At 38.3% G+C, this 11,115-nt stretch overlaps 1 protein-coding gene across 1 annotated transcript; it reads right to left on the reverse strand.

The window, feature by feature from the left end:
* Nucleotides 1–242: 242 nt before the first annotated feature.
* On the reverse strand, nt 243–8,028 carry LOC101872957 (sulfotransferase 6B1-like). The gene is made up of 6 exons (XM_034063125.1): nt 7,884–8,028; nt 6,931–7,115; nt 6,050–6,176; nt 3,772–3,866; nt 2,543–2,729; nt 243–551 (listed from the first exon to the last, which is right to left on the reverse strand). The coding sequence occupies exons 1-6, from the start codon at nt 8,026–8,028 to the stop codon at nt 433–435; spliced, it is 858 nt and encodes a 285-aa protein (XP_033919016.1). The 3' UTR covers nt 243–432.
* Nucleotides 8,029–11,115: the final 3,087 nt, after the last annotated feature.

The raw sequence follows: 11,115 nt of genomic DNA on the forward strand, positions 1-11,115 counted from the left end.
ATAGATCATGAAGGGAACAGGGCTGGGGTCAAATCTTTGGTAATTTTCTTATTATGTGGGTTTAGACTTTTCATATATTCAGATTCTTACGGATTTGGTTTTGGGTTTTTTTCCTAACATCTTACATAAAATTCCTAAATTATACCTAAGACATCCATTCATATCCCTCTAGAAGAAAAAATAAATAAATTATAAGGTAGTTTTGGTTGTAGAAAAATGAGTCTGATTGCTGACTCTGTAAAACCATATACATCTGCCCAGTGAAAACTGAGTTAAACTCTGCCATAGGGTCAGAATCTTCCTGTCCCCAAAATCTCATGTTTATAATCCTTTCTGTTGGGAGACTTATGAACTGAGAGGGAGCCCCCATTCAGAATTTCCCACCAATTGCTCTGTGTTTGTTGATAACTGGGTGTTGTTCTTCACATGCAGTCACAATTCATAGGTGAGATTTTTTGCCATTTTGCTGAGCTTCATCTTCTCATTAAATACCTCCTCAAACCTTCGATTCTGTTTTGGAGTGAAATGGTTCTTCCAGTCACCAACAGTGCCTGGGAGAGCAGAAGCAGGAAAAGAACAATAAGGTTAGCAATATATAGTGCAGAAAGTTATTTAAGTGCAGCCCAGTTTGGTTAATGTTGCTGTTGGAACTAATTGTTAATGTATTATTAACCACAGTCTCCGTGGTAGGTCATGATCATAAGTAATAGTTTTATTGGTCTGGTGGGACTCTGAAGGAAGCAGCTGGTTCATCATCCATAAAGGCTGTTAACCCTCAGTCCCCTACTCAGCTAATGCCAACAACTAAGTGGTACATGAAGAGCAGCAGGTTTCCTAGCTGGATTAGAGCTCTTGGTCATCTCAACAGAGAGGCATCTTCTGCACCTTAGATGTATGCAGTTAAAGGTCTATTTTGACTCTTTCACAGGGAGTAGAGGAAATGATTACTTCCTTTCTAAACCAATCTCATCCTACTCAATGTCTAAAACTCATCAAATGAATCGTGCCCCAGTAGCAACCATGTTTCCACTGGCTAAAGAAGACTCCTAAAAAAGGAGCCCAGAATGACCTGTTATATGAATCCCACCCTCACACCCACTCCTAGCCTCTAAGGCTTTCTACAGAAGAGATGTCCAAATACATAAGAAGCAGTTAGGTGCTTCTGGGTGACCACACACACTCATATTCAGTAAAGTGTTTCAACTGTTTCCCAGTTTCAGCAAACAGGAAATTGTTCTTAAAACTGACATATTTGCATGAGACACCATGTACAATGCATCCTCTAAAGACCCTGCATCCTGGGGAGATTCTAATTAGACACTAAATGAGATTATTTTCCACCATGAGAACAGTCGGCTATAGGAATAATCTCCTCCAGAGTTGGACACTTTTAAGATCCAGCTGAACAAGGTGCTGGGACATCTAGCCTAGGTCATACTTTGCTAAGAAAGGTTGGACCAGATGATCCCTGAGGTCCCTTCCAACCTGGGATTCTATGACTCTATGATTCTGCAATCCCCAAACTGCTAACTTAAATAGCATTCTGGGCAGCAGAGACAAGAAAAGAGAGTCTGAATAATAATCTATATGTATAAATCTTCTGTAAACTGTCTGCAACTAGCTAAACCTCTGGGATTTGCATAGGAACTACTTGGAAGTGAAACTGTTGATGTTTTTCAACATGCTTCTGTCAAAGTTCACTGACTTAGAAAGGTGTATCTGAAGGTTTTGGTTTTTTTTTACTGAGAGACTGTATTTCGGCATTTGCTTTAGCTCATTGGTAAAAACATTCTGAATTAGTGAAATGTAAAAAAGCGTTTCCCTATTTATTAATTGAAACAGTTCTTGGTTTTAAACTATCAATTATTGTTCAAAAATTAACTAAGTAAAAATAATCAAAACCCAACTAAACATGATGGTTTGATCCTACTTATTCAAATCTAAGGAAAAGTTAGGAGCAAGAAAACAGCTCTTGCAGGTATTTTAAAGTCCCATCTGAGCTAAGCACTGTTCAAGATTTCACCATAGATTCCAGCTTGGCCGAGGTCTGAAGACTACCTGTGAGGCCATCATGTGGTTGAGTCATCCCTGCTTTTGTTGTTGTCATTGTCAGCATATTCCTTTTTCAATATCCTTTTTTCTACATTTCAATAAGATAAGAGATAATATGGAGGATAAAGGCTACAAGCAGTCTGCTTTGGAAAGAATGTGTCTAGCTCTGTCTAAAACAAAGTGACCTTTGCAGGTGATATCAGAGATATCCAAAACCCAACAGAATAATGCTTTTTGACATAAAAGCTCCCACGGAGCAATATTAGTCAGGCTGTTTTTCAGACTCCCCCATGCTTCCTTATCATAAGGCTGCATTTGCAATCAGAGAACTTAGAAAGTGATTTTTAAGATGGTTTCCAATTGAAGGATCCTGTCACTGCTTCCTGCAGCTGATTCAGAACATCACTACAGTGCAGGAAAGATGTGGAGTGCAGCCTCTGCCTGGATTCCCACTCCTTCTTCTGTGTTAAGCCCAGCCAAAGGAACTCACCTTTTCGGAAAATCAGCTTCCTGTTGGATGTCAGTGCACAAACAGTGTGTTTGGGATTGCTGTTCTCCTTTTCTGTGTCGCTTTTCATCTCTGAGAATGAGGACTTCTTGCAGATGTCTTGGATATCATCGTCACTGATGTGTAAACCCAAGAACAAGCTTATGTCCTTTACAACCTTAGGGAGATCCTGAGATACAAGAAAAATGAAGCCTTTATATTTCTGAGCTGATTATCAGGGTTCTAATTGATACGAAAGTGATTCTTTTTATTACCTACCAAGTTTATCATACATTTATTTGCTTTTAAGCAAAGTTAAAGGTGTTATTGGACTGTGTAGATGATGAGTGCAGTAAACCTGATTCCCCTCTTACCCATACTCACAGAAGTGAGTAAATGCTAAGTATGTGATATCAAGCACAGTTAGTTACATTGTCAATTTTACTCCCAGTGCAGGTAAAGTGTCCTCCTGTCTCAGAATTATTTCATTGTGAGTAGAAAAATCATTTAAGCTCAGCTTCTGTGTAAGTAGTTTGTTTAACTGGAGGTGCTATACCTACAGATCCAACTGGTTTATTTATATATGTTAGTGGATTCCCTCCTTCTTTTACCCCCCCCCCCCAAAGGAGCAAAACTATTTTAATGGAAACATCAGAAAGTGTTTTCTATAGACCCAAAAATTCACTCTATGAAAGCTAACATTTGCTAGTATTTGTCTTTTTAAAAGAAAAACAAAGCAGTTTCTGCATAATAATCTTCTTTCATCAAAATCTTCTTCCTACCTCTTGAGCCTCTACTTGTATACAGGGAGCACAAGTCCTACTGACCATGAGCAGTTCTGTTGTCTTACATTACTTAATGAACATTTCACCTGAAATGTCAGGTATAGCAGGTTAATGTGTGGCCTTCAACAGATGTCCTTGGTTGATCTTTCCATAGGAGTAAGAGCAAGGAATTTTATATTCTTTCTGTAGCCTGGGGAAAACAGTGTAATATATGTCCCACTCCTGCATCTATGAAATGCAGCTCTCATAGGATTTGATATTTATATAACTTCTGCAGTCAGAATTAGTTCACTAATATAAAGTTCTGTGCAAATAGAAAATATGCCCAAAGACATACATTCACATTTTGCTTCTTCCTCATTTTTCATTATAATTTGCTCTTTGATATTTTAATGATGTTAATTTACAAGTAATGAGTTCTGAAATAAGAGCAGAGAGCATATTTACCTTCTTCATGTCTTCATAGAATAAAAACAGGATGTTTTCGTCATTTTCATGTTCTTCCCAACTTAGGAAATGATCAAACCAGGATCCACAGACAACTGAAAAGAAAACCCATGTGGAAGAGATTCATATACATTTTGTTCATAAATAACTCTGATGGTATCTCACACATATAGGGGAATGACCCCCTCATAATATATACCCTGTATTCCTCTAAACCAGATTGCATTCTTTTTGTGAAGTGAATTAAGCTTACCATTCTTGTTTGAATGTTTTTTCACATTAGAGATGCAGATGCTATTCTGAGATATGATTCTGTAGTGGGAACAGGCTCCAAATCTAAGAGAAGGCCAGTAATGAGGGAAAACGTATTAGCTTAATCAGGTCTGAGTATCTCAGCAAATGTCTGTATGACTGTGGTCACAGCTAGAAATATGATCACTTCACTAGGCAATGAGATAGAGTCTGCTAAATGGAGCACACTTTCGTTAGCTGTTTTGTCCAAGCAGGGGAGAATCTGTATTATTTTTAAGCATCAAAGAATAATTATGTAAAAACTTATGCAAATACATCATTCAGCTAATGGCATAGATACCTTACAGTTTTACAGCATAGATACCTTACAGTTTTACAGCTGACTCACAGTACTTGTTTTGTCTGAATATTCCTTTTGGCTAAGCCATAGGAGGACAGCTAAATTTCAGCTTTCTTTTAAAAAACAAAGTTCTGACCCTTCTGCTTGAAAGAGAAGATGGACTGCATTGAAAGCTGAGTTGAAAGCCTCTTGTAGGGTGATGGGAAGAGGCCTGGACAGAGCAATCACAGCTAACGTTCTCGAGAACTGTGACTCTGCTTTATAACTACCACTAGACAAATACAATATTGTAAGGGACATCAGTTTGTTTGCAAACTGTGAGTTATAATTAAGTATTTTGCTGAATACTCCAATGCGTAGACCTCTCCTGCACACAAAGTACTGTTTAATTGCAAATCACATGTGCTCCACAGTATGCAATTAAACCCTGCTCTCCTGGTCAACCACACTGAGGATGTGGTCAACAATAGTGTAGAATAGCGCTCTTTTCTTCAGGGGTACAGCACACAGCCTTGGAGACTCCAGGAACAGCATCACAGTTATCACTGTTTGTCCTCACCCTTGTTCTGAACTGAAATTAACTTTGCAAGAGTACTACAGGATCTGAATGACCTTAATATGTTTCTATTAGGAGCAAAACCAACATCTCTGTGTCACCTCTTATGTAAATTTCTGTTGTAACCAGCATAGTTATCTTTTTATGCCATATGTAAGGACACAGAAAATAGAAGGTGGATACTAATTTACAGATAAATTACAGATTAATATAATCCTCTTTTATGTTTTTCACTATTGTATGTTGAGAGTTGGTACTAAACAAGCCAAAATACTGCACATCACTGAATTAGGGCTGCCCTGAACTACGAACACAAGATCTGAGCCAAAGTGTATAGAGGGCAGTAGGTAGATTGACTTCTGGAGCTCTAATGTTGATGACTGCAATGGCACCTTTCTTTCAAAGTTTTCAAGCCAATCTATCATTGTTGCTGTTATCTTCACTATGGTTGTATAGGAGGAACATGTCCTCAAAGAAGTCATAAAGCACTAAAAATGGGAGCGGATAAGTGCAATATGGTCCTGTTGTCAGTTCCCATGCCAGAATGGCCACTCATAAAAATCTTACTCTTGTCTTTGGTCTTTGGACCCCTCTGCTAAGACAGCACATCAAGCAGAGTGTGTGCAGCTGGGCTTTATGACAGCATCTAGATTCCCTTCAAAGGTGCAATAAAGGCTGTCTTCAAGACTGGAGAAGGAACTAGACCTGCAAGCATAACTCTGGGGGTGACCTCCTCATGTGCCCCATTGCCCACATTTTGGCATGGCAGAGGAGCTGTATATGCACACCTCCTCTTTCACAGTTTAAACATGAACTCTTGATGGGAAGCAGCCTGTTACTGTGGTTCACGAGACAAGGTTGAAAATGTTTTAACACAGGCAAATCCACATCAGAATCAGCAAATTGTCAGGGATTTCAGAGCATTTGTGGGAAGAAATAAAACCAGTATCTTGTCTGCGTTTTTAAGCAGATGTGTCAGTGGACAACAAAACCCTGCACAAAGCAACAGCTAAAGATGTATGAAGAAGGTGTTTAATAAGGAGTTTTCACATAGCACACATTTCTTGATTCTTCCTGTGCATAATAAGCTAATGTAAACTGCAAGGAGAAAATGTAACATTTATCCTTACCATCTCCTTTTAAGAACAAGTCAAAGAAAGCAGTCCAGCTGTCTATAGTGGGAAGGTTTGGGTTATCTCTGTAGTAATGATACATGGAAACTGCAGTATCTTTTGGATTTCTGATGATGTAGATCATCTGTAAATGAAGATGATACAGGTATTAATGATAATACCTGTGTTCATTTTACCTCATGAGTCAGTATGGTAACTAACACATGAAACCAATATCTAATTAACATTCACAGGACTGCTGCAAAACATACATTTTGACCTTTCATTCAAACTATCTGTGTCCCAAAAGTCTGGATCTGAGTAATCCTGAAATTTTGAGCTTCCAATATAAAATCTGAGACCCAGAGCTTATTTTTTAAAGATCTCCCTCATTAGCATGGGAGGAACTCAGAACTGTGATCTGAATTTGCTTCCCACATTTCAGTTCTCTGTTTGCCCCATAGATCTTCACAAAGCTTCAAGAGGAGGGGGAGAGTACCTTCACCCACAGAACAGCCTGTGATTTCCCAAGATAACTATATTCTAAGCCAGTCCTCCAGTGAAACAGGGCCATGAAAACACCCCTCTCACCTCCCCTCCATCCTTAATAATATAATTCTTATTGAAAGAGTTGATGTTCTATTGTTTTTGTGTTGCCTGCTATACAAATCACCCCATGGGAGCAGTGAGGCAGGAGCAGAACACAGTCCCTAGCCCAGGTCTCTGCTCATGGTGCCTTTGGAGGTTGATCAGCTGTGTCTCCAAAATTCACAGCAAAACACTTCAGGAAACTGTAATAAAGGTTGTCCTTGTTTCAGGTGGGATGCACTTAATTTTCTTCCAAAATAGATTCCCAATAGACACTTATATCTTACTGCTTTTATGTCCTTTTGCCTTACCTTGCATTTCTTATTCTTAAACTTTGGAGGTAACATGTTGTAGTCTAAGTGAGTTGGAATGATTCTCTTTGACGAGAGTTTATTCAGCTCTTCTAGTTTGGAAATGTCTCCAAATTCGATGGGAGATGTTAGTGTGACTTGAGTATTGTAAAGCTTTGTTATGACTCCTGCAAGCCAGTGAGTGCCTGCAGAAAAGTAATTTTAAGGAAAAAACAAAGGAAAGAATATTTGTTACTGAGAAAACATGTGGAACATGCATTTTGAAAGAGCTTCCTAGTGCACAAATAATACTTCTAATCCCCTAGCTTCAAGAAACTTTACATAGCTGAATCATCCCATTGACTCCAAATGTATAAATACTGAAAAAATTAGGGCTGTAGCTGAAGAAGAGAGTAACTCTATGAGAAGTGTTCATGTTGGTACCAAACCAGTCTCATTAGACAAATGCTTGTCAACTAGGACGTGGTTATGTTATTTTTGTTATTTATTGTACAATTATCTGGGTTTTTTTTCCATATCATGTTTGGAAAGTACTGCTTGAGCTTCCTCTTTGGTATGTACTCTGTGTGCAATGAGGCAGAGAGAGAGGGAATAAGAAATGAATACATCTACAGCCAAGATCCATACAAATAACTTAATATGACTCCTGACTTGCTCATAATTGTATATAGAAAGTCCTTAGGAAAATCCTTCAAGTACAGATTTTGCTTACAGGAAAGAAATATTTATTTGCTTTCCAACATGAAAACACCCGAGATTATTTTCAGTTAAAAGATCAAGTTTAGATAAATTTCACTTATTTTTTTTGTACTTGAACACTTACAAACAGAATAATATATTCATATGCCCAAACAGCCTTTCCTGTTTCATGCACACAGACATTTCCCAACTAGTTTAAGCAGAGAAGACACAATTGAGACTTCTTTCATTTAACATCTAAAAGTAGAACTTACCAGACTTGGGATAGGAAACCAAAAGGACATCGTCTTCTCTGGCATCAAAAGTATCCAAGGATTTTAAAAGCTCTGGAGAAGACCTGGTGGTAAAGGGGATCCCCTTAAACATGTGAATGAGTTCTGCCTCACTAGGGTTGGACATGTTTGCTTAAGTCTTGGATTCCTGCGAATCAGATAACAGGGGAATGAAGAGGATTTAAGAGTCACTTCTCAGTCCGATGGTCTGAAGTGACAAACTGAGACCAAGCAATAGAAACTTCACACTTATGTACTTTGCTATGTGCCATAAGGTCCTATCAGATATTGATTTTTCCAGGTAGCTGATAAAGGCAACTGAGGTATTAGAGGTAATTTGATAAATAACTGAAATCTCATCATGGAAAAGTACGTTATTTTTACCTCTCCAGATAAAGTAATGAGGTGATAGTTAAAATATATTAATTATGGTAAATTACAAGAATGAACATTATATGTTGCCTTAAAATATGTTTAATATGATTATTCTATAAGTTATACCTTGCTGGAAGCTGTTTTAGCTTCCGAGGATAAAGCTGCATCTTGAAATGCTTTTTATGAATACAAAACCAGTGTCTTATTTTGTGTGAATAAATCTTTTTTGTTTCATTTTACACAATACACAACAGACTGAATTTTCAAAGGTACAAATCAATTCCAGATGCTTGAATTCGGTGATGTTTGGGTACTAGATTTTTTAACATATATTAAAAAAATATAAAAAGAAATATAAAAGAAATATATTTAAAAAAAATAAATTGAATCTGTGGAAAAATATTATTGGTTTTTGAAAGCTCCACTTCTCTCTAAAGTGATCTTAATGCACCACAGGGAAATAAATAGCTCAGTGTTCAATCAAACCCTTTTTTTTTCAACCCTGAATATTTTCTATTTTCCTTTCAGTGGCCAAAAATTAATTTGCTAAGTTTTACATAATATTCCTCAAACATCCACTGTCTTCACTGTTTGCATTAAAAACCTCCTGCAATATATTCAGCTGGGGCCTTTCAGTATCTTCAGCACAAACCTTGGTTTAAAACAGATCAAATTGCCTTCAGGAATTTCCTGAAGTTTACCAAGGTCCAAGACCTTTTTTTTTATCATAAATAATAACTTAGGTTTACCTAAGTACCTCCCATTACCAAAGGTACCTCTTATTACCTGTGGTAAGAAGTTAATGATTAGAGAAGCCCTTCCAAGGAGCACCTGAGCAGTCAAAATGACAAGGAGTAAGGACAGTTACCAGCTTCTCTGTACTTGGCTTTTTCTAATTCAAGCTCCAGAAAAAAACAGTGATATAGTATTGGTTCTCCCTCCCCTTTCTTTTCTTTGCTGTATTGCCAGCCTACCAGTCAAAAATAAGAGAATTCAGCAAGACCAGATCTCTGTGACTTTGTTGCCTATAAAGTTGCTCTTAAACAGTTATTATCTGCAAAATGTGCCCAGTTCCATCAGTAAACTATGAGTTCCAGTTACACAGGTCCAATTGGGGATGAAAATCATAGAAAATATGGTATGTTTCCTATCATTAGAGATGAGAGGAGACTGGGGAATCTTTCTGGGAGGTGATCAAGTGAGTCATTGAGGGTACTGATGTGATCCTGCCCCTCTACTCTGCTCTCGTGAGACCTCACTTGGAGCATTGTGTGCAGTTCTGGTGTCCTCAACATAAAAAGGACATGGAACTGTTGGAACAAGTCCAGAGGAGGCCACGAGGATGATCAGGGGACTGGAGCACCTCCTATATGAAGACAGGCTGAGAAAGTTGGGGCTGTTCAGCCTGGAGAAGAGAAGGCTGTGTGAAGGCCTCATAGCAGCCTTCCAGTATTTGAAGGGGGCCTATACAGATGCTGGAGAGGGACTGTTCATTAGGGACTGTAGTGATAGGACAAGGGATAACGGGTTAGAACTTAAATGGGAAATTTAGATTGGGTATTAAGGAGGAAGCTCTTTACTGTTAGGGTGCTGAGGCAGTGAAATGGGTTGCCCAGAGAAGTTGTGAATGCTCCATCCCTGGTAGTGTTCAAGACCAGGTTGGACAGAGCCTTGGGTGACACGGTTTGGTGTGAGGTGTCCCTGCCCATGGCAGGGGGGTTGGAGTTAGATGATCTTAAGGTCCTTTCCAACCCTAACTATTCTATGATTCTATGGTTCTATGATGCTCAGCTAGGAGTTAGGCAATCTCTCAGTGGTGAGGAGCTCAGCATTTTTCCCTTGCTCCTAGTCTGAAGACCTAAACCATCACTTTCTGTCTTAAGGTGTAAATCCTTAAAAATCTGTGCTCTTTGAAGAGATACCACTTTGGTTACTACAGGTCTATAAAGTATGCTTGGAGACATAAAAACATCTGTATCTTGTGTTATTCTGAACATCTGTATTAGTCTGAATACAGAGCTTTCTACGGTTAATTTTGCAGTCATCAGTCCAGCCATATGCATTTAACATAAGCTAATAAAACTGTATTACCTTGACCTAGCAAAAATAATCTTATTGCAAAACATGTTGCATATTTACTTTGTTTTTTCCATTACTTTGCCTTTTTCATTCCCTCCTGCATTCCTATTATGTTTTGACTCAGCACATTTGCCTAATCTAATCACTTGGAGCTTAATTAATCATTCACAAATGAAATGGCTAAGGTGTAAAACAGAAGCAATACAGTAGCAAGGAAAATTCCCATTCTCTTAACTCATCCCAATTGTTTAAATACTAGATTCTGTTTTCAGCATGCATGTTAATCCAGGTTCAAATCAAGATGAAATTGGTCTTCCTGAAACACTGCTTGAATAGGGCACACCCCTGCAAGTGTATGTTATCCTGAATTGCTGTGACATAAGGAAAAGAAGGGTATTCAGCATCTTGCAGGAAAAAGTCCTTATAAAACTACACTAACAGCATAAAAAGTATGTTATAGCTACATTATACAAAAAAAGAGCATGGATTTAAAGAATTCCATGCCAAATCCTCCATCCAAGTTTAATTTTCTCCTTTATTAGCATTACAAAACAGGATATAGACTACAGCTGGTACTTTTTGAACCAGGTGAACATAGGCATGGCAAGCTAATACAGATGGGTTCCTCTGTCTGTTGCCTAGATCTCTGCCGCAGGCTCTGAGGAGCTTCTCTTGTCCTTGTCCTGGTCTCTGCCTCTGTCTCTGCTATCAGTACTGATGGCGTGTGTGCACATGTAACCAACAGGCTTCACAGATACTT

The sequence above is a fragment of the Melopsittacus undulatus genome, chromosome 5 (genome assembly GCF_012275295.1).
Source record: "Melopsittacus undulatus isolate bMelUnd1 chromosome 5, bMelUnd1.mat.Z, whole genome shotgun sequence".
NCBI classification, from domain to species: domain Eukaryota; kingdom Metazoa; phylum Chordata; class Aves; order Psittaciformes; family Psittaculidae; genus Melopsittacus; species Melopsittacus undulatus.